Below are 26615 nucleotides of genomic sequence, written 5' to 3'. Positions count from 1 at the left end.
ATACCCAAAAGAGTCTTTACACAGTCTTTGAGATGTAGTCCTTACATCTTCTGATAATGATGTGTTCTACGAATCTCTGTGTGTTCAAATATATGAAAGAGAGGAAAAACCAGAAAAAAGGGCTTAGTTCCTCATATACAGGGCTGGTGCTATGGTGTTCGGCGCCCCCCTGCAAACTATAAATTTGCGCCATCCCATACTTCACAAAAGGTCAGCGCGCACCTTCGACGTGTGTCAGGAAAAGGGGTGTGGCCTCGCAAGGAAGCGGCATGGTCACACAATAGTACCCCCATTTGAATTTCCGCACACCGTAGCACAATCTTATTCACATTACATTGCACGTAGTAGTGCTGCTCATTCACATAATGCCCCCCAATAGCAGCGTCATTATACATAATACCCGCCAGTAGTAGCGTCCTTATCCGTAATGCCCGCCAGTAGTAGCGTCCTTATCCGTAATGCCCGCTACTAGTAGCGTCCTTATACGTAATGCCCGCCAGTAGTAGCACAGCTACGATCATCTCGGAATGACCCCTTATATTAGTGTACTTTTTTGTAGCAGTGCACAGCCGAGGAAACACTAATTTTTTTGTTGTGTATTATTGTATAATATGTCCAGTCTGGGCTAAACTCACATTTGCTTTAAGGCTTGCAAGAATTAAATTGGTTTTCAATACATTTGCAAAAATTCAGTTAATTAGACCAAGAGCTGTAGTCACAAGTATTGTGTTTCTTCTCAAAGCAGCTTGTTTCCCTTAGAAAAGTTTGTGACATACGTAAAGTAGATTTTTTTACTATTTGCTTGATAATATTTTGGACTTGTATTTTCTTTGTAAAAAGAACTAACAATACGATAAATATAAAAAATAAATACAGGTTGAGATTCCCATATCTGAAATTCTAGGGACCAGAAGTACTTTGGATTTCGGATGTTTATTTATTTTGGAATATTTGCATACCATAATGAGATATCTTGGGGATGGGACCCAAGACTAAACACGAAATGCATTTATTTGTTTCATATACACCTCACACACATAGCCTGAAGGTCATTTTATAAATATTTGTAATAATTTTGTGCATGAAACAAAGTTTGCCTACACTGAACGATCAGAAAGTAAAGGTGTCACTATCTCAGTCACGGTTAAAAATAAATTGATTTCAGAATATTTAGGATATCTGATTTTCAGATATGGGAGACTCAACCTGTAATGCTTTCTGAGACCAATGGGAAACTGTATATAGATATATCCATTGTTACAATATAAATAGAGCATAATCTACTCAACACTACCTTCTCCATCAGTATTGGATACCTCTCCCAGGCATTCATCTGGTACGTCTGGCACACACCGTCTGTGACAGTTAAATCGACAATCTGTAGAGAATGAATTGGCAGTTAAATATTTACATGATCAAAACCTTGCCAATAGGTAGAATCCACCTGATTATTTCCATATATCCCATAGACCCAGAGCTCCTGTCCCCTCTGTACCCTTTACATTCCTTGTTGTGCTTCTTTTCAGTCCATTACATAGATTATGGATACACTCTTGTTACTAGCCCTCAAAAGTGCCTTTGTAGCTCCTACATCCTTTATAATCAGATCGGTGTAACCTGAGTTTTACAGTTGTCTGAGTCTTTGTAAATGAAGCCATGTTTACATTATTTTAGTTTGCAGAAGTCTAATATTATGTATGTATATAACACAGGGAGAAAAGTGGTCACATTAATGATAATCTTAATTGTACCCTTCTGTCTGTTAGGAAGCATGTGCTTGTTTATATCTTTCACTGACCCTTGGTTGAAGAAATAGGAGATATGCTATGCTACGCTGAACAAAAACTCCTCTTGCAAATCTATTATATGACACTGTAGGGAACCACTAAAAATCAGACTTGCCTACCCTCCCGCATTTAGCGGGAGGCTCCCGTATTTTGCCACAGTCCCCCGCTGTCCCGCAAACTTTAGTGCAACTCCCGGATTCCTACTGCACGCGTCTCTCAGTCCCCCAACCTCCCTTACCGGATTTACAGCATGTCACTCACCATGCTTTGAGATAGCCCTCCGGAACCTGTCAGATTCCTGCACTGCAGTTTGGAGGAGTTTCTGTGCGATCTCCTCCAGTCACCAGTCCCGGCATCCACTTAGAGCTGGCAGCCCAGCACCACAGACATTGACAGGCAGCAGAACCACAGCGCTCCTATCATCTAACAGGCTGGAAGACCCGCAAATCGCGGCATTTTGGGGGCGGAGCCTAATAGAATGGTGCCTTCACTGCCTTGTCTTGCACGCAGCTGATCTCCCCTGCTTAGTGAGTGGGGAAGTGTGTGTGGGTGGGGGTGTTTAATATGTGTGTATGCTTGCATGTACTAATATATATATATATATATATATATATATATATATTCAAATGGACAAACCCCCCTCCCCAAATAAAACTCCTGTATTTGCCACTGTGATACACACAAGAGAGCCTGTATTAGTGCACCTATTACAGGCTTCTCCACTGTCAGTTAGTAGCTTGTTTCCTGAGGCTTACTCTTTCTCCTCTCACAGCTCCAAACTCCCCCCCCCCCCTTCCCTATCTGCAGAACCCCCAGTACCCCACACAGATTCCCTTCCCTGTTTCCTCACAGCTCCAAACTCCACCTCTTCCCCATCCATGGCATCCCTTAACCCACTCTCCCCCACACAGAATCCCCTCTCCTGCTCGCTCTCACCCCTCACGGCTCCAACCCCCCGCCCCTTCACCATCCGCTGCAAAAAAAATGTAAGGACATTAAAGTTTAAACTTTAAAGTAGTAGTTACCATCAAAGCTGGATTAATGTCTGTCACATGTGTAAGTATGTAACTTATACTGTATGTGTATAATGATGTTGGTGTGATGTCGGTGTGTAGCCCTGCTGTGTAATGTAGGTGTGATGTTAGTGTTTAGCCCTGACAATAGACATGCCCATACAAGGAGATAAACACGCCCCTTGGGTGGACTGTGACACACACCCTCAGAAGCGTTCCGCACGGCGCATTAGAGTGCAATCTATAATCTCCCTGAAACTACTTTTCAAAAGTAGGCAAGTATGACTAAGATCCTGTAATGGAGGTTTACATGAGAAGACGCAGTTACCAGGAATACACTCAAATATCGTATACTGGCACAATGTTGCTAACTACCTCTCCAGAAACATATAGGGCCTGCTGCAGTTACAGACCGTAATTACTCTTGCATGGAAATAAATGTGCATAATCATTCATATGCAGGGTATACTTACCTACTATCTCAGAAAGGCGCGGGAGACTCACCAGGTTTGGGGTAGTCCCCCAGACCCCTGGTTGATTTCCCCCATATTCCCAGTTCCTAGTGAAGTAGGCAGGGTGGGGATAAAATACCAGGGGAAAATTTACCAATGGCCAATTAGTCGATTTGCAGGGGTTTTTTTTGCAAAAAAGATGCAATTTTGTGAATTGCTAATTTACTAATGATTAATTTGCATGGAAGTCATATGTAAAATGCGACATTGTACTCCAATCATGGCAATTCACCATCATAACATTGGTATAATAAAAAATCGCAAATTTACCGAGAATCGTCTTTGTCAAATCCCTCCACTTAGTGCACCTCAATGTACTAAATCAATGCACTAATTTTTTGGAGCGTGTTCATATGGAACAACCATTTTTAGCCTAAGACCCATCAAAAGCACCACCAAAATCGCACAAAAAAAGCACCTCAATGCACCTCTTCCAAAAAAGCAACTTGTGAAATCCATTGTAATTAACACTAAACCAATAAGAATGCTAATAAAAGACCATCCACTCCTCTGCAGCACTCACTTTCTGCTCAAAACACTGACACAGGCAGGTTATGGAGTAGCCTGGATGCAGACAGTGTTTCACGTGGCCTGCACCAGCTGACTGACAGGGCCCAGGAGCAAGAAACAGAACAGAGGAACTAGCAGGTTGGATGCATCTAGGGACATTGTCGCTTTGCTACAACGGGATCAGTATGAAATCCTGCTGGACGGGATCCAGGAGGTCGGAATACCGACACCGGGATCGCGACTGGCACAATCCCGACAGGGGGGGCGAGCGCAGCACAGCCCCTTGCAGGCACACTAATTTATTCTCCCTCTATGGGTGTCGTGGACACCCACTGAGGGAGAACATGTTGGGATTGTGCCGGTCGGGATCCCTGTGTCGGTATTCTGACCGCCGGGATTCCGTCCGGCGGGATCTTGACCGCATCCCGCTGCAACTTGTGGTGTGACTTAAGGTGCGACTTGTGGTGAAAACTGAGGCGTGGTTAGCTTTGTGTTGGCATACATCTTCTGAATCATTCTAAAATTGACAGAAATCACACACACCACAAAGCGACTAAATACACCATTGAAAAACAAAGATGCAAGTGAAAATGCTTGTTAGTAAATGTGCGCTTTTTATTTTGGTAAATCGCCCAAAAAATTATTCTTACTAAATTTCCCCAACAGGTCTGCATGGAGGGGGTGGAGCTATGTGAACATCATGTTGTTTTAACCCTGCCCTCTCCACGGAACCACAAATCGCAGAATTCTGATATGACAGGGCCTAATGACATGACATCCCCGCCCCGAAAGCGGTAAGTTGCATCTGCTCTCCAAGCTTCTACCAGAGAGGAGAAATTAAAATTCAGGATGCACTTTTGTTTAAAGGTGTTTTACCGCATTTTCATATGGACTAAGCTCTGGACGCCAGGGCTTCAGTGCGGAGGGTAATGCTAGCTGTTGCTGGTGTTACCTTATAGAAACCTATGGGCTTCTTTCCACATTGCGCTGTCAGAGGGATCCGATCAGATCCCTTCCAGCATACCCTGCTGGAAGTCAAATGTCCGGTGCTAATCACAAATTACAGCTCTTATCGGGAGAGCTGTCCTTTGCAGTACTAATAACATATATTAGTACATACTGTATGCCATTAGTAACAATGCGTTGTCACTGCGATATGTGGTGGGATTAGTGCATCGCGCCCCAAATATGTTGCAAATATAGAGTTAGTGAATACAGCAAAAGTTGCTAAAGTTTGACATTTTGCTTGCTGCAAACTTTTCTGCATTTGTACTGCGTGTGCATCCATATGTAGATTTGGTGACGACTTACAATTAGAGAAACAGAACATGTAGACGTAGTGATCACACAAATGTTGCTCATGCAAGCAATAACATAGATGTACAGATGGGTCCTCCGTTATCTTGGCTTTTTCTGCGCCTAGACGGAGGTTTAGTCATGCCTAGGCGTTAGCTTAGGTTGCTGAGTTTAGTCACAGAAAGGCGCGTTGAGGCACGATTACATACTCAGCATGCAATATACATCTCCACCACTGGGTGGCTAATGCACCACTAATCCAGTACTTTAGTTCAAATAGCAGCGGATTGATCTACAGTACAAGCTCTGACAAATGGTCAGTGATGACTGTAATGTTAATATACAGTCCTGTACTGCATACTGTACACACAGATGGTGACCAATGGTCAGACGGAGAGAGTAAAAATAAATAAATAATTTATACAGACACAAATGAATGTGTTAAAACACTTGTGTATGCAGACGCAACTAATGTGTGAAAGGAATAATGTAGCTCATTCACTTTAAAGTATGTACAGTGCACTAAATACCGTGTTTTGCAATATGAACGTCCGAGTCCCCTAACAGCATAAACAAACACCAATGGGAAGGAATCGCTGCTTGCATTACTTTTACACATGAACTTGTGCATCTTACATGCAGCGACATGGGCAAACGGTGAAGTCTACTGCTTCCCACGCTGAGAGTACCGGGTTCGATTCCCAAAGTGACAATCTATATATTTTTTTCCCATGACATTCACTTTATTATTTTTTTTCTTTGTAATCCATTCAATGGAAGGGTGCACACAGGTTTCACATAAATCAGGGTACATCTGCATGAGCGTCTGATTTTGCTATCTAAAATACACAGCGATAATGAGCACCCATAGGCATACCAATAAATATAAATGAGAATATCCTGACGCAATTAATTGTTCGAGCAACACAGTACTGCAGATCATCGGTGATAGAGAATCTATGTTGTACTTTATGAGAAGGGATAACTGCTATTGTATCATTTACACACCTACAGTATCAACACGACTGTAGTTCGCTATGTGATTTTCATATACAGTATACTGTAGTATTGTGTTGAACATTTATTGTAACCTGACCTCCCTCCCTGTCTACTGTATGAACTGTGTAGGCTGCCAGGGGAGAAGGGGGTAGGGGGAGGTGGTGGGATGGGGGATGGGGGAGGTAGTGGAAAATACCGTGTTTTGCAATATGAACGTCCGAGTCCCATAACAGCATAAACAAACACCAATGGGAAGGAATCGCTGCTTGCATTACTTTTACATATGAACTTGTGCATCTTCCATGCAGCGACGTGTGCAAGTGGTGAAGGCTCCCGCCTCCCATGCTGAGAGTCCCGGGTTCGATTCCCAAAGTGCCAATCTATATTTTTTTTCCCCTGACATTCACAGTATTATTTTTTTCTAATCTGTAATCCATTGTAATACTTTCAATGGAAGGGTGCTCACAGGTTTCATATAAATCAGGGTACATCTGTATGAGCATCTGATTCCGCTATCTAAAATATACAGCGGTAATGAGCACCCATAACGCCTCATGACAGATACACAGGCTCATGTCTAAATGTACAGTAAGCAGTGATCCCTTGCCATTGGTTTTAGATTATGCCCTAATGGCTATGGGACTTGGCCGCTCACGTACTGTACTGTATTGTATCCCTGACTTCAATGGACCATACTGTACCATTGCTTAAACTCCTTGTTTTGTGTCTGTATACACTATATTTATTAATTGATCACTCTACGGGACATCATTGCCTCTGTGTATTCTTCAGCATTGCTCTGTAGTTTGTCAACTTGATATGCGATCGAGTCTGGTGTATCACATACAGTGCCCTCCAACTGTACCTTTTTGGCAGGTACAGTACCTTTTTTTAGGGTCTGTACCTGCCAAAAAGGTCTTTGTACTGATTTTTGACTCTCCAAATTAATATTGAAAGTATAGGAAAGGGCCTGTGGCCAAGCCCCCTTTCCTAATTTGTACCGGTTTTCATGTGTAAAATGTTGCAGGGTATGGTACAGTATCGTAATGTGCATAGAGCTTGCCTATCCCTATCGACTCTGGGTATTTTAGCTAGGGTATTCAGACGCTCCTTCAGCATAGCCCTGTAGCCTGCAAAACCTGTGCAGTCACCCGCTCCATAGCCGAGGGCCTCCACGGGGCAAGGGATAACTGGTACAAGCCATTTAGACAACTTGCTATGTGTCCGAGTCCGGTGTATCGTAATGTGCATAGAGCTCGCCTAGCCCTATTGCCCTGTGTATTTTAGCTAGGGGATTGTGACGCACCTTCAGCATTGCCCCGTAGCCTTCAAAAATTATGCCGTCGCACACTCCATAGCCGAGCGCTGCCACAAGGTGGGGGGTCGGGCGGCGGCCATTTTGTCTACTTGCTTGGCGATCGAGTCTGGTGTTCCGTAATGTGCATAGAGCACACCTAGCCCTGTCGCCCCTATGTATTTTAGCTAGGGGATTGTGACACTCCTTCAGCATTGCCCTGTGACTTGCAAAACCTATGCCGTCGCTCGCTCCATAGCTGAGGGCTGCCACGAGGCAAGGAGTCACAGGTGGTAGCCATTTCATTCGACTGCCCTGCTACAGAATTGTATGTGTACCGTACGATGCATAGAATCTTATCCACGTAGCCACTGTATATTTTACAGTAGAAACGCTACTGCAGCTTTGCCCTGCTTTATGTAATACATGTGTGCACACTTCTACTGAATGTGAAAGTATAATACAGTACGATAGATAAAAAAATAAAAAAAATAATAAAGTGTCTTGAAGAAACTAACATGCAAAAATACTTTAGGAATCGAACCCAGGATGCTAAGCATGTGAAGCCGAAATCTTCACCACTCGGACACGTCGCCACGGACAGATGAATAAACCCATTGGTTTTGATTATGCCGTAATGGCTACGGGATTAGGACGCTAACATACAATATCCCTAACATCAATAGACCACAATGTACCTGTAACACGTTCGTTTGTGTCTGTGTACACTACTGGTTTTATGTTGATTTGTCTGCGGGACTTGGACGCTCACATATTCCTAACGTCAATGGACTATACTGTGGCTTTATCACATTCGTTTGCATCTATATACTGTACTACTGTATTTATGTCTGTACACTGTAATATACTGTATGACATACTGTAGCATATTGTAGCATAATGAAACGCACCAGTAAAGTAGTTCTTACTATGTGCGGTATTTCGGTACTGTATTTTTAATGTAGACCATACGCATGTGCAGTGGTGATTTTAAAAGCGACATCTGGTGGATGATCGCAGGTATTAAACTTAAAGGTAACGCCAAACGCTCTGTGCACCTCCCTACGACTAGGCGCACCTCCTTGCGCCCAGGCACACTGCGTATGCCCGATCGCGACTAACGCTCCAGCCAGCCAAGATAACATCTGTATATACACTTTTCTGGGTGCTAATAACTTGCAGCTGCCGGAAATCTGCTGAAAAATCTAATGATGAAGATGACTGGCAGACACTTCTTATTGGGTGAGTACATCTTGATTTCCCCCCTGCGAAATACAGGTGCCAATGGGGAAATGACGGTGCTGACCCAAAGGTCCAACTCATGGCCCAGCTCACACAACTGTGCACAGGCCACAAATCAATCAACTGACATTCCCTCGCTAAGCTTAGCCTATGTGCAGACATCCTAGTTACGCCTCTACAGTCTCATTGGAGAGATGACTGAGGGGGTAATTCAGACTGCATAGCTGCAGCGGCAGCGATCGCAGTCTGAATTACTTTGTGGAGAGCGCACGCACAGTGGCCACACTGCACGTGCGCACCCCGGGAGCCCAGTGAGATGCTATCAGCATCTCAGGGCTGCAATCGCCTCTGCCTGATTGGGGCAGAGGTGGTCGCGGGGTGGAAGGGGGCATACCAAATGGGGGAGGGGCCTGACATGTGGGGCAGACTAGCCCTATGCTGGGCGTCCCCCTGCATGTCTGTGAAACTGATCCTTAATGCATCTATGATCAGATCTGAATTAGGCCCTGAGTTTCATATGACTCAGTATTGCAGTGCGCACCTGCTTCTGTGTGTGTGGCAGTGAGTGTGAATGTTGATACAAACCCTCTGTAACATGGCAAACTCCATAGTTAGCAGGTATGGTGTTTTACATAATTTCTTCATATTGCAGTATTTCTTAAATGTTTTTCTGTAGCTGTTCCTTAAACGCCAAAAGTGAGCATTTCTACAAAAATACAATTGTACAGAGATAAGCCTAACACTGAGGTTCTCTGTTAATTAAAGCCAGCTGCTGCTCATTTTAACATACATTTCATTATGGCTTCAGTGATACAAGAGACTTTGTTGGTGCATTTCCATACAGTAGATTGTGTTTCTACTGTTAAGGCCAGTACTCACTGGCAGATCTGGGGAGAGATGTGTGCTGAGCGGGGCGCTCATTTCACCCAGCGGGTGAAGTGAGCGACCCGCTAGATTGGCCGGCATGCAGGCCTAGCTAGCACCAGCTATAGCGATGCGTGGGGCTGCGCATCGCTATCGCTGTGAGGGGTACACACGGAGAGATCACTGCTTAAAATCTAAGCAATCTAGTCAGATTACTTAGCTTTTAAGCAGCGATCACTCCGTGAGTACCCCCCTTTAGCTATGGACAGACAGCACCCTGATTAACGTAACAAAAGGGTTCCCAGAGAGGGACGTCATACTTTTTTGAGTAGAGCTTGTCAAAAAGTGGACAGTGTTGAAAACTGTTTAAAGAGTAATTATAATAATCATAAAAATAGCATGCTAAATATAGAGTCTGACAAATCTTGGATGCATTTCAGTAATGTTAAAGGGACAGAAAATAAAAAAAACCTTAAATGTTATTACAATGATACTGACAAGGTATATGCTGCATTTTACTCTAGAAAACATAGCTTTAAAACTACAATACCCTCTCATGCCACCATAGACCTTAACTGGTGTTACTGTATATTAAGGTCTGTTACGCACGTTCACAAAATCTGATAAACACACTTTGGAGATGACAATCCAAATGTAAGCAAATGCAACTGTAGCTTCATGGTAATTTCATTGTTTTCCAGCTAGGTGGCGCTGTGTAGTTTCCTAGTGACCCAGAAGAGTGAATAAGAAACACAGGGGGTAATTCCAAGTTGATCGCAGCAGGAAATTTTTTTAGCAGTGGGGCAAAACCATGGCCCTCATTTCGAGTTGTTCGCTCGCAAGCTGCTTTTAGCAGCATTGCACACGCTAAGCCGCCGCCTACTGGGAGTGAATCTTAGCTTAGCAAAATTGCGAACGAAAGATTCTCAAAATTGCGATTAGAAATTTCTAAGCAGTTTCTGAGTAGCTCGACACTTACTCTGCCACTGCGATCAGTTCAGTCAGTTTCGTTCCTGGTTTGACGTCACAAACACACCCAGCATTCGCCCAGGCACTCCCCCGTTTCTCCAGCCACTCCCGCGTTTTCCCTGAAACTGCAGCGTTTTTTCACACACTCCCATCAAACGGCAAGTTTCCGCCCAGAAACACCCACTTCCTGTCAATCACATTACGATCACCAGAACGAAGAAAAAACCTTGTAATGCCGTGAGTAAAATACCAAACTTCTTAGCAAAATTTACTTGGCGCAGTCGCAGTGCGAACATTGCGCATGCGTAATTAGCGGAAAATCGCTGCGATGCGAAGAAAATTACTGAGCGAACAACTCGGAATGAGGGCCCATGGCCCTCATTCCGAGTTGTTCGCTCGGAAAAATTCTTCGCATCGCAGCGAATTTCCGCTTAATGCGCATGCGCAATGTTCGCACTGCGACTGCGCCAAGTAAATTTGCTATGCAGTTAGGAATTTTACTCACGGCTTTTTCATCGTTCTGGAGATCGTAATGTGATTGACAGGAAATGGGTGTTACTGGGCGGAAACAGGCCGTTTTATGGGCGTGTGGGAAAAAACGCTACCGTTTCCGGAAAAAACGCAGGAGGGGCCGGAGAAACGGAGGAGTGTCTGGGCGAACGCTGGGTGTGTTTGTGACGTCAAACCAGGAACGACAAGCACTGAACTGATCGCAGATGCCGAGTAAGTCTGAAGCTACTCAGAAACTGCTACGAGGTGTGTAATCGCAATATTGCGAATACATCGTTCGCAATTTTAAGATGCTAAGATTCACTCCCAGTAGGCGGCGGCTTAGCATGAGCAAATCTGCTACAATCCGCTTGCGAGCGAACAACTCGGAATGAGGGCCCATGTGCACTGCAGGGGGGGGGAGATATAACATTTGCAGAGAGAGTTAGATTTGCTTGGGTTATTTTGTTTCTGTGCAGGGTAAATACTGGCTGCTTTATTTTTACACTGCAATTTAGATTGCAGATTGAACTCACCACACCCAAATCTAACTCTCTCTGCAAATGTTATATCTGCCTCCCCTGCCTTGCACATGGTTTTGCCCAACTGCTAACAAAATTCCTGCTGCGATCAACTCAAAATTACCCCCACAGGCCCTCATTCCGAGTTGTTCGCTCGCTAGCTGCTTTTAGCAGCATTGCACACGCTAGGCCGCTGCCCTCTGGGAGTGTATCTTATCTTAGCAGAATAGCGAACGAAAGATTAGCAGAACTGCTAATAAATAATTCTTTGCAGTTTCTGAGTAGCTCCAGACCTACTCACAGATTGCGATCAGCTCAGTCCGTTTAGTTCCTGGCTTGATGTCACAAACACGCCCTGCGTTCGGCCAGACACTCCCCCGTTTCTCCAGACACTTCCGCATTTTTCCCTGACACGCCTGCGTTTTTTAGCACACTCCCGGAAAACGCTCAATTGCCACCCAGAAACGCCCCTTTCCTGTCAATCACTCACCGTTCAGCAGAGCGACTGAAAAGCGCAGCAGAATCCACAGCAAATCTACTAAGTTTTCAGTTAAATAACTAAGCGCATGCGCCCTGCGTGTCTTGCGCATGCGCATTTTGCAACAAATCGCAGCATAGCGAAAATTGGCAACAAGCAAACAACTCGGAGTGATCCCCACAGTTTCTCTCTTACAATAAATGATGTGCAGAATTGTAACAGCTGATATGTGGAAGTACCCCTCCTATTGCCGGAAAATACTTATTCCTGTGCACAACTACGTGTTACCAGAAGAGAATCTGAACAGTATATTTATATACCAGTCGAAAAAACGGCACGGGCATTGAATAGGTCAAATGTAAATTCGACCTAAAAACGGGCGAATAGTGACATTTTTTCAACTGGTCGAAAAAATGACACTATTTGAATACCCCACATCAATGTCGTTATCGTTTAGTTTTTCAGGCTTATATTGTCCAGTGTGTATTGGGTAATATTGGTGAACAATGAACAATGCGTGCTCCCGCACGTCATTCAGCGATCACCAATATTGAGATGACATGCAGCTCAACCCATCAATGTCGGGCTGAGCTGCATGTCCGGGAATGCCAGCGGTGACGTCACTGATCATTATCTTGAAAGATAACATTCAGTGTGTACGCGCTATATCATTGAACGTTATAACATACAATGATATAGTCATTCATGGCCGACATTTCATTATCGCCCAGTGGGTACCCGGCTTTATTCATATTGGTCAGTTATCATAAGCTGCATACAGGTAACCGAGCCCAACAACATCTGACCCCAAGTGTGTGACAAAGAAAAATTGATGTCCTTCACCTTGCACTAAATGGACTTAGGTACGGTATACATTAGGCGATATATTGGACGATATACCATGCAGACGCTGATCGCAACAATAAAACATCCATATCGCTCAGTGTGTACCCGCGACTGCGTGCTCATGGCTGCCGTCAGTGGGGTCATCACATCTGATGTGCTGCACGCATGCAGGTGAATGTGACCGGTAACAATATATTCTGCAGTCGTACACTGGATTGTGCAGTGTGTACAGCCACACAATATATCATTCTATTGGTCCTTGGGTCAGCTGGGACAGACATCGTCCTGGTCAGTTGGTTACTAGTGTATGTGGTTTGACTGACTTTATTACATCACTGTTAATGACCAGCAAGTGTCAAATGTACAGTGAGAGGATCTAAGTGTAATCCTAGAGTAGTACGCATTTCTTACTTTATTCTCCCGGATGCTTTGGGGTTACCAGTGATTACACGGCTGCTCCCCCCCAGGACAAGTCATGTACACTGCTGTGGGGCCTTTCCTGTGCTTATGGATAACGTGAAAGACATAATTTTGAAGAGCTGACAATTTTTCACAGCCCACATAGGGCAGGGTGTACTAATGCTTGCCGTTACGTTTTTGTCCATTTACCGCAGAGGCTATTTAACGCAGAGAGATATGTACTAAATCTCGGGCACTCAGATGCCCTTCTCACCTTACTGCTGGGTGGCTGAGCCAGGCGGGGTGACAGCCAGCAGCAGCTGGAGCAGCTGCCCGGCAACAAGTGGCTGCAGCATCCGCTTTCGAGATGCAGGGTTCGGGGGATGAATGTCCTTTGCCAGAGTACTGCAGCTCCAAAGGTGTGGGCTCCGGTGGCTCCCAGCACTGTTGTACTGTATATCCAGCTGCTTCAGGTATGTACAGCCACAGTGCTGAAAGAAGGGTGGTACGGAGTACCATCAATAAATATGATGGTGGTACGCATTACCACCAGCCCACCGCTGGGTAATAATTTAAGAGGCATTTTTTGTGTTTGGGACATAAAATGGTGTCAATGGCATAACTGTGTGTGGCATAATATGTAATAGGCATTGCGGTGTGGTATAATATAATATGTAAGGGAATATGGTGTGTGGCATAATGTGTAATGGGCATTGCGGTATGTGGCATAATGTGTCATGGGTGTAACGGTGTCTGGCATAATGTGTAATGGGCATTACGGTGTGTGGCATAATGTGTAATAAGCATTACAGAATGTGGCATAATGTGTAATAAGCATTACGATGTGTGGCATAATGTGCAATGGGCATTACAGAGTTTGGCATAATGTGTAAGCGGCATTACGATAAGGGGCATAATGTGGCCATGCACCTATTGCCACTCCCCTAGTTTTGTGTGACCATGCCCCCTCATGACACGTGACCACGCCCATTTTTACTATCAGTACCACTAAGAACAAAAATTCTACTTGCACCACTGTACAGCCCCCACCCTCGGCTGCTGTTCTCTGGCATGCTGCTCCCCCTGCCCGGCTCGGCCACCCAACAGTACGGTGAGAAGAGCATCTCAGTGCCTGACGTTTAGTACATATGCCTCTGCGTTAAATAGCGTCTGTGGAAAATGGGGAAAACTGCAACGGTAAGCATTAGTACTATAATAACCCATAATATATTAGCCCATAATAACCATACTTTTTTTTTCCAATAGTGGTACACCACCACCCACCAAGTTTCTTGCTCAAATATGCCACAGGGTGCTCTTGCTCATCAAGTTCATACAGTGCCGTTTCTTGCGGCGGGCAAGCCGTGCAACCGCACGGGGCGCCCGCCACGGCACTTTACGGGTCTCAGATTCCCCACTCCTCCCTTTTCCCGAGTACTCCTGCTCGGGGGCGGAGTTCCGCGGTATGACGCGGTTGCGTCATGATGCAACAGCGTCAATCCGCGAAACTCTGCCCCCCCGAGCAGGAGTACTCGGGAAAAGGGAGGAGGGGGAGTCAAGCAAGCTGTTAAGAGGAGGCGTTGGCGGCCGGCGCGAGGAGCGGGGAGATCTTCTTCACATGTAAATTGTTAATCTCTCTCCCCCCCTCCCTCTCCCTTCCTCCCCCCACACTTGACACTTGCCTGCCGTACTGCATAGAATAGGGACACTTTCCTGCCTTACTGTGTAAAATAGGGACACTTTCCTGCCTTACTGTGTAAAATAGGGACACTTTCCTGCCGTACTGTGTAAAATAGGGACACTTTCCTGCCTTACTGTGTAAAATAGGGACACTTTCCTGCCGCAATGTGTAAAATGGGGACACGTGCCTGTCGCAATGTGTAAAATGGGGACATGTGCCTGTCGCAATGTGTAAAATGGGGACATGTGCCTGCCGCAATGTGTAAAATGGGGACATGTGCCTGTCGCAATGTGTAAAATGGGGACATGTGCCTGCCGCAATGTGTAAAATGGGGCCACTTGCCTGCCGTGCTGTGTAAAATGGGGTCGCGTGCCTGCTGTAATGTGTAAAATGAGGACTTTTTTTTTTTATCCTGTGGTGGCTGTGATGATATCAGATGAGGACACGCCCACCTTAACAAAGTCACGCCCATTTTAATGAGGCCACACCCCCTTGTCGGGAGCGCGCGCGTGCTTTTCCTCTTTATATCTATGGGGGGGGGGGCGCATTTTTTTATGTGAATGGGGGAGCGCATTTTTAAATCTCGCACTGGGAGCCAAATTGGCTTGAAACGGCCCTGAGTCCATATTATGAAGGAGGATCATTTTATACATAAAGTATGGTGGAGTGCTCAGAATCACCGATGCAGCTGCACTGACCATGGACACTCCTGCTGTTCCAATTGCAATCGCTAATACAGACGCAGCACCGTCCACCTCTGAATCAGGCCCACAGTCCTTTCTCTGGACTGCTAGCTGCCTCTGAACAGCAGCTGAACAGCATGGCTGTAACATGAGTAACAGCTCACTTTTTTCCAAAATTGCACATTCTGTTGTGAAATAAACAGAAAGGAGGTTGTGGTGAATCTTCCAGTAAACATGTATCTTAAGTGTAACAGCAAATGCAAAAAAAGCAGAAAAGGAAATATCAGTACTGAGGAAATAAAGGAAGAGTGGAGGAACCAGAGACACAGAAAATACTGATGGCACAGAAGACATATGCCTCTTAATCCAATCTTTTACATGAGCAGCGAAGGGATCCACAAATGAAATATTGTAGTTGAATAAGAACCAGTGACAGTGCGGTAGCAGGGAGCAGAAGCGTCCTGACACCCTCAGTGCCTCATCCCTCATGTCATCACAGAACAAGTATTGGGGGAGCATGGAAGCAGGTACCTGCTAGGCAGACAAAGGTGCCTACAGGGCAGCAGCTATGTCACCTCCTCGCCCTTGTGTCCTGGACTGTGGCCCTCTCATTACGGGACATTGACCAGTGTTTACACTGTAGGACTTCCAGGTTCTAATCAAGTGGCTGAACGTTAATGATACTACATAAGTCCACTATAGTGCTGCCTACACTTGTGCAGGTGACATGGGGGGTTACATATATAAACCTATTTTTTTACTAAATGTTTGTAGGTGAAATATGTCATGAATGATTACTTTTACTACACTGCAGAAAGACCAGAGGTGATTTAGCAAAATAAGATTACCCTGCTGACTTTACCAGCCAACGTGTAGTCACAAAACAAAGGCAACAAAGAGCAATGGTTTAGGAACAAAATCCCATTATATTTAAATGGAGAAATAGATAAAGAAAAAAACAGCAAATAACTTTCTGTCTATTCAAAAAATAAATCCCTACCTTTGCATTGCATGCCCTGTCTGAAAAGTCCCTTCAGGAGGCGTCTACAGTGCTGACAGATGGTGGGACGTGTGTACGTGTGCACCTGAAAAGTGTGTGGGACCTTCACTCTGTTCATGTCTTGCCAATCCTTCCATATAGGACGTCCTCTGAAGGAGGGAATACGAGACTTCTTCATATTACCCTGCAACAAAGCCTAACAAAGAGAAACTGATTATGGTTTCTGCAACAAAAATATTAGGGATGAGCAGCCTGATTCAGAGATATTCGCAGCTGCAATATATACGCAGTGGCTGTACAAAAGTATACAAATGTTGCAGCCATCTGGCTTTGTATTGAGACGACCCACCGGAGGCTTTGCCGATGGGTACAAAGACGCAGCATCAGCCACAGATCAGTTGATTATCGGAGTTCTGTGTAGCCCTATGGTGGCGCAGCATGGCCGCAAGAAGCGATACGCACATTGAAGCTGCATACGGGATCACAGTACCAGCTTCAAACACCCCCCAAAGGGTTTTTGCCTTCACTCTCCATTACCTCCTCCAAATAGGCCCCAACTGTCAATCTCTTTGAAAATAAATCCTCTTTGTGACCACTGTCGCAAAATCTTTGTGGTACATGTGCAGTGAAAAAGCCGCACGCACAGACTGCCGATAATCGCTCAACTGTGAAAGAATTCAGTATGCGTATATCTCTGACCCAGGCCCAAAATTATTAAAGTGGTACAAAAGTCTCCAACACAGCATTCAAGTAGAGAAATACCATACTGTGGGCCTAATTAATGTTTCTACATAACTGTAATTGCTTTGCGATTTTTTAGGCTATGGTACTGGTAGTGTTAGCAAGTGAAACTGATGCCCCAAAATGAAAAAAGACGCTCACCGGAGCCATCAAAAACTCATTCACCATTGAGTACACATTTGCAACCTATACGCAAAAGCAAGAAAAATAGAGGGCTGGCCTACGGCTGGACACAGCAGTAGTGGCGCAGGTGCCATGTTTTTGCCCGCATGAGCTCACACACCCCGAAAAAGGCCCTGACAAGCTTGCGTTTCTCCATTTCTCCTCATTAACACCTCCAAACGGTCACTTCCTGTCAATCATTTCTCCCTGAAATCCTCATTGCGAGCGAGATCCAGTGGCACCTTGACCCATGCACATTGCAGTCGCAGCACATGCGCAGATTGCTGATCATTGCTCCATTGCGTGAACCTTGGCCATTGTGTACAAACATGGTACAGGCCCTGTGTGAATGCATAAGTTGAACCTGCAAGATTTGGGGGTCTATTTACTAAGCCTCGAACGGAGATAAAGTGTATGGAGATAAAGCACCAACCAATCAGCTCCTAAATGCCAGGTCACAAGCTGTGTTTGAAAAATGACAGGAGCTGATTGGCTGGTACTTTATCTCCGTCCCCTTTATTTCCATCCAAGGCTTAGTAAATAGACCCCCTTAGTCAGTGCGAGGTTGTAAAGAAGGTCAGAGTCATAGATAACCCAAGTACAGCAAACATTGGAATTGGTGTGATTGGTTGTTGAAATGATGAAAATAGCTGTATATTGAAAAGATCATGATACACAAAAATTATATAAAACAAAACCATGAAACAGAAGTTACATGAAGAGCATCATAAAGGGTTCAAAATGACGGTGGTACATCCAAGCAGAATAAGCAGAAGAAATGTAATTAACATAAGATTTACATAAGGAATGATCTGGGTATTTGACAGATGATTTTGAGTATGTAGGGTATATGTTCTGCGGTGGGAGGGGGGGGGGGGGGTATGTTAGGTTCAGGCACTCAGGGGGGAGATTAGGGTAAGGCACTAAGGGGGGAGGTTAGGGTTAGGCTGCGGTAAAGGAGGGTTAGGGTGGGGGGGGGGGGGGTTACAATACTTACAGTACCTCGCCCCTGTCCCATCCACCGATCATGCATACCGATATCAGGTGGAGCTAGTACTGGAAGCCATAGGAATGTATCAGTTTACAAAGAGATGTGGTGTTGATTGTGGACAGAAGGGGAATTGGTGCAGAACCTTAAATGAAAGTAGGAGTGGATAGATAGGTTGGACATTAAAGGGCTAATTCTGAGTTTCAGTGTCTGCAGTTGTGGGCAGCTGCACTAGCCTGGTTTACTATTTTATACTGGTAGCCGCAAATGTCATCCTTGGTCTCTGCACTTGCATCAGTCCCATGGTCCCATGGTCCAAAACAGACTTCCCTACCGAGTTCTAATGACTCATAATTGCACACAGGTTTTGATACATTGTCATAACACTCCCACAACTCAGGGTGGTTACATGTGATCGCATTGCCACTGCCCAGTTCATGACCTGAAACACTCTATTTTACAAATAGACAGATCCAGCCAAGTTGCATCTGATTCAGAATAGTAAAGGACATATGTAAAGTTGCATAAATTCATATCAGCATCCATAAAGAGACATTTATGCGACACAGAATCAGCGCCCAAATGGCTGATATACAGATGTGTCCACTTACATCTAGCCTCACTGCATTAAACTGCCCTTCTAGTCATGCCATGCTGTGGTGTGCTTTCGTGTGACTTTTTCCATAAAAATGTGTATATTTTGCAAAACAATGAGAATAGTACGCACAAGCTGATTAAAATGATATGCGGCATGCCTATATTCTATTTGTCACTGCGGCTGTATCTGCATACTAAATGCTACGCTATAGTGTTTTTCCTAGAAAGCACTGTAACATAGCATTTTATATGCAGATACAGGTGCAGTCGCACACAGAATATAGGCATGCCGCATGTGATTTTAATCAGCAAAGCCTGCTTGTGGATTTTATTCACATAGCGATGAAAATAAGACGCATGTTCGGGAAAAAGAAGACGCCCAACACTAATGCAGTTGCACGAGACTGGTCAGCTCACTCACGCTCCCATTGAGTGGCTATTGTGGCAAGATGTATGAGGACACATGTGTAGAGTAAAGTGCAAATTTTGCCTACGTGCACTACGAGGGTGCCAGCATAAAACAATTTTTTTTAATTTATTTTTTATTTAAATACAGCATGTTCCAGCATTCGGCATACATATTGGCCAGTTTCTATTTAACACTGAAGTTTAGAGTTTGGCTAGGCAATGCTCTTCCTCACAATTTACGCAATTTACGTTTTCCCTACAAAATGGTTTTTCCAGATGTAAATGTTGCACACAGATGGATTCGCAGCTCTCACACCCTTACAGCAGACTTGAAAAAGTAGGAATACAACCAGGAAGTAGCTCAGTCACGTGACCGGGAGAATGTAAAGCTTTGAGGAGACATGTAACAGTTATACAGCACTAGGCACATCATTTTTCTTCCAATTCAGGTTTTTGATGTTTGGAACAGAGGATAAGACGGTGACTTTTTAATGATTCATTGGTTGAGGTTAATTGAAAGCCAATTGTTAGAGCAATAGCTTTCATCTGTGCAGATTTGGAGCTGCCACAGCATAGGGGATTAAATATTTATGCTAGCAGCCTTTTTATTTATTTATTTCTAAAAAAAAAAAAAAACTGCAGGCAAATAATTAATTCTTAATTTGAAAATGTACTTTAGGGGCTTACTGGTTCGCAAAAACAATCTTTCTGGAGCAATCTGTATAAGTATCATTTGTAATACAGAAACTTTTTAAGGAGTTGAATACATTTGCAAGCCACTGTATATATTAATTAGTGTAAAAGCTGTTACCTGCTGCTCTGTGTTATGTCCCCCTAAGTCTTCCAGGCTTCCTCCAGTCGGCAATGTCACGGCTCTTTGCTTGGTGATAGAACTTGCTCCTGTAAATGAGCGGCTGGAAAGGTGACCTCTCTTTACCCCCCTGCAATTATTGGGTATCTTAAATGCACAACGCTTGTGATAATTAAGGCTGCATCCTGGAAAATAGAAGGAAAAACACAAAAATCTATCATCCTATGACATATCATTAGCAATTGTTGGCTATAATTAAAACCAAAAAATATAATCTTTTTGCTTCCTTGGAATAAACGAGAGCCACTAATATATAGACAGGTATTAATTAAGGGGGACATTTACTAAGCAGTGATAAGAGCGGAGAAGTGAGCCAGTGGAGAAGTTGCCCCATTAACCAATCAGCAGCTCTGTATCATTTTATAGTATGCAAATGATAGATGTTACTTCAGTGCTGATTGGTTGCCATGGGCAACTTCTCCACTGGCTCACTTCTCCACTCTTATCACTGCTTAGTAAATGTCCCCCTAAGTCACTTAATCAGCATTTACTGCTAAATCATGTGGTAATGTCAACTGTGACCCTAAAATGAGCAAGATGCCAAAGAATACTCATGGATTGCCACTATAAATGCTGTTGAACTATAGTGGCTACTGGTCTATATTTGAAGTCAATTTACAGAAGCACTAAAAGGCCCTTGTTTGATCACATCGCTTGACATTAGAGCTGAGCGGCTGGACCTGATCACTGTGTTCATCTTCGTGTATGTCCTAACTGGTAAGTGATTTTGATGCATGGTGTTCTGGACCAGAGCTGTATCAGGGTGATATTACGACCTGGCCTTTCCCTACCCACTGCATATGTGATGTCATGATGTCACGAAGAATGGGTCAGGCCACCGACAGGACCAAGAAGCTGAGCTCCCGATGAATCCTCAGGATACGCAGAATGGCTCTGTATAAACTTGGCTTTTTAAAGCATACCTATCACCACACAATATAATTTTCTAACTCAATAAACTATAACTGAGTATCTTTATAATATGAAAGCAATATTTCCAATGTTTTTTTTCCATTACATGATGGAGACAGGTCCAGCAGACATTATAGTAGTTTGAAAATAAAGCTGGACACTACCATTATAGAAATAAAGAAATACGGTCGGTGATCTATGCAAATGTTTTATTTACATGTAACAATTTTGATTTGTGCTAGACCTGATAGGCACACTTGTTGTCCCTTTTAGTTGATTTAAGATGAGAAAACGTTTGCCCAGTAACAAGTCATGGAAGCCATTGCTGAGATGTGTAAATTGTATGCTCAATGAACAATAAGCTGGGTGCATACAGAGCACAAAAACTATATACATGCATGTCAATAACCATGCACCATCACCATATTTACGCATTTGCTCTACTATTAATAAATACCCCTAATACTTATCTTTGCCACCATCCCTTGTATCCATATAACTCATCAGGCAATAAGATAACAACAAAAGGAAGACAATTCAGATTATAGGGCACTTACCTTGGCATTTTAGGCCTTGTCTCACCAGGCCAAACAACATTTCTCCACAGTAGTCACAGAAGGCCGGAGATTTGTAAGAGTGCACTAGGAGGATGTGAGGCCGAATTGAGAAGTCAAGGGACACAGAAGCTTCATAAAACAGAACAGAGATGAAAATGTATCACTGCTTTGCAAAAGAATACCTGACTAGGAAACATGAATGACAAGGCGTGAACCATGTTCTTCTACCACGAATATACATTGAAAAATTAACATGCGTATTAAGTTAAACCGTACATGCATAAAACGCTATATATATATATATATATATTCATTTTTTATTTATTTATTTTTATTTATTTATGTTATTTGTTTGTTTTAGATCATTATATTACGTAAGGGTATAAAAAAATCATTGTTCACCTCAAAAGGCTTTTTACATCATAGCATTGATATACCAGCCAACTGTCCCAATTAAGCAGGGGAGTCCTAATTTATTGACTATGACTATGCAGCTGTGTTTCCAAAGCAACTGGTACATGTGAAACTCCAATGACACAACAATATTCTTAGGGTGGGGTAACTACGCCCTCATTGGTGATGTGCTGCCAATCAATGAAAAACTAGGTTCGCCATTAAGTATAGATAATAATCAGGTGATTTACACATTTCCTTTTTTTTAAGTACCCAGGACTCTCCATGGCGGAGATGTAGTAAGCCTTGGAGAGCTAAAAGGTAGAGAAAGATAAAGCACCAGCCAATTAGCTCCTAACTGCAATGTTACAAGGGCATGTTACAAGGGGTGTACAATACGTCTGATGCACAAAGTATTCGCTAGAAGAGTCTATGCACAGTTGCATGTACTCAAACAACTTGGTGAAGCAGCTGGACCAGTCTGAAGCAGGTTGTCTTAAACATGCTGGATGAAGGTCTCCCCTGCCGCCTCCAGTGACTCAAAAAGAATCCCACGCATCTTGCGCTTGATTTGTAGGAACACAAAGACATTGCAGGGGGTCAGGTCTGGACTATATGGCAGATGGTCAAGCTCCTGGATGAATTCATGGGCCAGAAAATACACTGCATGTGGGCAGGTGCATTGTCCTTAAGGAGAAGGGCACTACGAGCCAAGAATTTGGATGACACATGGAACTAGCTTCCAGTACTTGCTGCTGCTCTGGTTGGTGTATCAGTCCCCAGTAGCTACATGACCATCTTGAAAACAAAAAAATCCACCATCTGCTTGACCATGCTGGTCTCACATCAGAACTTCTGTGGCAGCACACCTCTACCCAGGGTCCCCTGGGCCGACTGTTCTTTGACCTTGGGGTTGAAACTATAGATCCAGGATTCATCGCCATTGATGATCTCCCAGACAGAGTATGAGCAAGCGCCATCAAACCTGGCCAACATGTTGAAGCATAAAGTCACTTGAGATTCCTTTTGTTTTCGAGTCAGCTGATGGGGCATCCAGCGTGCATAAACCTTATTCAGATCAAGCTATTTTTGGGCATATCAACCAGATGGATCCCAATTAGATGCTTATCTCATTCTATAACTGGGCCAAGGTCACCCTGGCGTCCACCTCAACTATGGCCCATATGGCAGCAACATTGAAGGAGACTAAGAAGGTAATCAGATGTGCAAAGGCGCAAGCTGAAGCGAATATGACCCAGTCAATGGTTAAAGAAGGCAAAACTTTTTTAGGTATATAAGCGAAAGGAGAAAAACAAAGAGACTGGGATTCTTGTTGAGGGAGACAAGGGGATTCTTGTTGAGGGAGACAATGTAATAGCAGATCATCTTAATAATTTTTGCTCAGTATTCACTATTGAAAGAGAGGGCAAGGTGCCACAGTTAAGCTGCAGAGATATTCAGAAAAATTAAACAAGTACATTTACAGAGAAGAAGGTCTTATCAGATCTCTCAAAGCTGAAAGTGGATAAATCAATGGAACCAAATGGAATGCATCTAAGGTTACTAAAAGAACTTAAAGGGGTGCTGGTAGCACCATTGACCGAATTATTCAACCAGTCACTAGCTTCAGCAGTAATTGTAACCTGCATCTGCTTCAACACAGCATGCAGACTGCAATCTGTGCTGCTTACTCTTGATTAGCCACTTGAGTAGGAATTCTTATTTGCACAATCAGCAGGATCCTGTGTGCAGCATTTGATTCTCCACTGTGCTCAGCTCTCTGGTGTTTGGGCCTGAAAGCCAGCAATATCTGTTCATGTTTAGGAGTTTAGGCTTCAGTGTTTTTCTGGTCTGCTAGGCCACACTCCACATCAGAGCCTAACCTGGAGTTTTGACATGACAGGGTCTGATCACCTGACCATGAGCTATCCAATCCTGTGCCAGCCGGTGACTCCCTGAATCAGCTGACACTATTCACCAATCACCAAGGACCAAGAGGTATAAGTAGAGAGACCAGAGTTTCAGAAGCTGACAGTTCCTTGAGTCACACAGCTCAGTGTGAGCTTAGTAGCTGAGTTCACTAGTAGTAACGTTTATTACCTTAGTACCTGCAAGTCTCTGCTCTTTTGCTATTCAGTTTGTTTGCTCTCCAGCCTGGTTCACAGTACCGTACATTCCCAGTTATACTGTTACCCAGCCCGGTTCCTGTTACCCAGCCCGGTTCACATTATGGCCCTCATTCCGAGTTGTTCGCTCGTTATTTTCCTTCGCATCGGTGCGATTTTCCGCTGCAATGTTCGCACTGCGGCTGCGCCAAGTAAATTTGATAAGAAGTTTGGTATTTTACTCACTGCATTACGAGGTTTTTTCTTCGTTCTGGTGATCGGAGTGTGATTGACAGGAAGTGGGTGTTTCTGGGCGGAAACTGACCGTTTTATGGGAGTGTGTGAAAAAACGCTGCCGTTTCTGGGAAAAACGCGGGAGTGGCTGGAGAAACGGGGGAGTGTCTAAGCGAACGCTGGGTGTGTTTGTGACATCAAACCAGGAACGAAACTGACTGAACTGATCGCAGTGGCAGAGTAAGCATCGAGCTACTCACAAACTGCTAAGAAATTTCTATTCGCAATTTTGAGAATCTTTCGTTCGCAATTCTGCTAAGCTAAGATTCACTCCCAGAGGGCGGCGGCTTAGCGTGTGCACTGCTACGAAAAGCGGCTAGCAAGCGAACAACTCGGAATGAGGGCCTATGTTCCCAGTTATACTGTTACCCAGCCCGGTTCACAGTGTGTTATCAGTTATACTGGAATCCAGCCCAGTTCAAAGTATGCTACCAGTTACTAGAGATGAGCGCCTGAAATTTTTCGGGTTTTGTGTTTTGGTTTTGGGTTCGGTTCCGCGGCCGTGTTTTGGGTTCGAACGCGTTTTGGCAAAACCTCACCGAATTATTTTTGTCGGATTCGGGTGTGTTTTGGATTCGGGTGTTTTTTTCCAAAAACACTAAAAAACAGCTTAAATCATAGAATTTGGGGGTCATTTTGATCCCAAAGTATTATTAACCTCAAAAACCATAATTTACACTCATTTTCAGTCTATTCTGAATACCTCACACCTCACAATATTATTTTTAGTCCTAAAATTTGCACCGAGGTCGCTGTGTGAGTAAGATAAGCGACCCTAGTGGCCGACACAAACACCGGGCCCATCTAGGAGTGGCACTGCAGTGTCACGCAGGATGTCCCTTCCAAAAAACCCTCCCCAAACAGCACATGACGCAAAGAAAAAAAGAGGCGCAATGAGGTAGCTGTGTGAGTAAGATTAGCGACCCTAGTGGCCGACACAAACACCGGGCCCATCTAGGAGTGGCACTGCAGTGTCACGCAGGATGGCCCTTCCAAAAAACCCTCCCCAAACAGCACATGACGCAAAGAAAAAAAGAGGCGCAATGAGGTAGCTGACTGTGTGAGTAAGATGAGCGACCCTAGTGGCCGACACAAACACCGGGCACATCTAGGAGTGGCACTGCAGTGTCACGCAGGATGTCCCTTCCAAAAAACCCTCCCCAAACAGCACATGACGCAAAGAAAAAAAGAGGCGCAATGAGGTAGCTGTGTGAGTAAGATTAGCGACCCTAGTGGCCGACACAAACACCGGGCACATCTAGGAGTGGCACTGCAGTGTCACGCAGGATGTCCCTTCCAAAAAACCCTCCCCAAACAGCACATGACGCAAAGAAAAAAAGAGGCGCAATGAGGTAGCTGTGTGAGTAAGATTAGCGACCCTAGTGGCCGACACAAACACCGGGCCCATCTAGGAGTGGCACTGCAGTGTCACGCAGGATGTCCCTTCCAAAAAACCCTCCCCAATCAGCACATGATGCAAAGAAAAAGAAAAGAAAAAAGAGGTGCAAGATGGAATTATCCTTGGGCCCTCCCACCCACCCTTATGTTGTATAAACAAAACAGGACATGCACACTTTAACCAACCCATCATTTCAGTGACAGGGTCTGCCACACGACTGTGACTGATATGACGGGTTGGTTTGGACCCACCCCAAAAAAGAAGCAATTAATCTCTCCTTGCACAAACTGGCTCTACAGAGGCAAGATGTCCACCTCATCTTCACCCTCCGATATATCACCGTGTACATCCCCCTCCTCACAGATTATCAATTCGTCCCCACTGGAATCCACCATCTCAGCTCCCTGTGTACTTTGTGGAGGCAATTGCTGCTGGTCAATGTCTCCGCGGAGGAATTGATTATAATTCATTTTAATGAACATCATCTTCTCCACATTTTCTGGATGTAACCTCGTACGCCGATTGCTGACAAGGTGAGCGGCGGCACTAAACACTCTTTCGGAGTACACACTTGTGGGAGGGCAACTTAGGTAGAATAAAGCCAG

At 44.3% G+C, this 26615-nt stretch overlaps 1 protein-coding gene across 2 annotated transcripts in view; it reads right to left on the bottom strand.

Annotated features, from left to right (window-relative positions):
• LOC134969293 (serine/threonine-protein kinase D1-like) overlaps window positions 1-26615 on the bottom strand; it is a 302224-nt gene that overhangs the window by 99845 nt on the left and 175764 nt on the right. For both annotated transcript variants that reach the window (XM_063945144.1, XM_063945145.1), the window contains exons 4-7: window positions 21820-21948; window positions 20291-20475; window positions 16584-16779; window positions 1295-1378 (exon numbers count right to left, since the gene is read on the bottom strand). In XM_063945144.1, coding sequence (XP_063801214.1) covers window positions 1295-1378; window positions 16584-16779; window positions 20291-20475; window positions 21820-21948 — 594 coding nt within the window. The remainder of the gene's footprint in view (window positions 1-1294; window positions 1379-16583; window positions 16780-20290; window positions 20476-21819; window positions 21949-26615) is intronic.

The sequence above is a fragment of the Pseudophryne corroboree genome, chromosome 11, assembly GCF_028390025.1.
Source record: "Pseudophryne corroboree isolate aPseCor3 chromosome 11, aPseCor3.hap2, whole genome shotgun sequence".
NCBI lineage: Eukaryota > Metazoa > Chordata > Amphibia > Anura > Myobatrachidae > Pseudophryne > Pseudophryne corroboree.
Note: the sequence above shows the minus strand (reverse complement) of the source record. Positions and strands in the feature narration are given on the sequence as shown.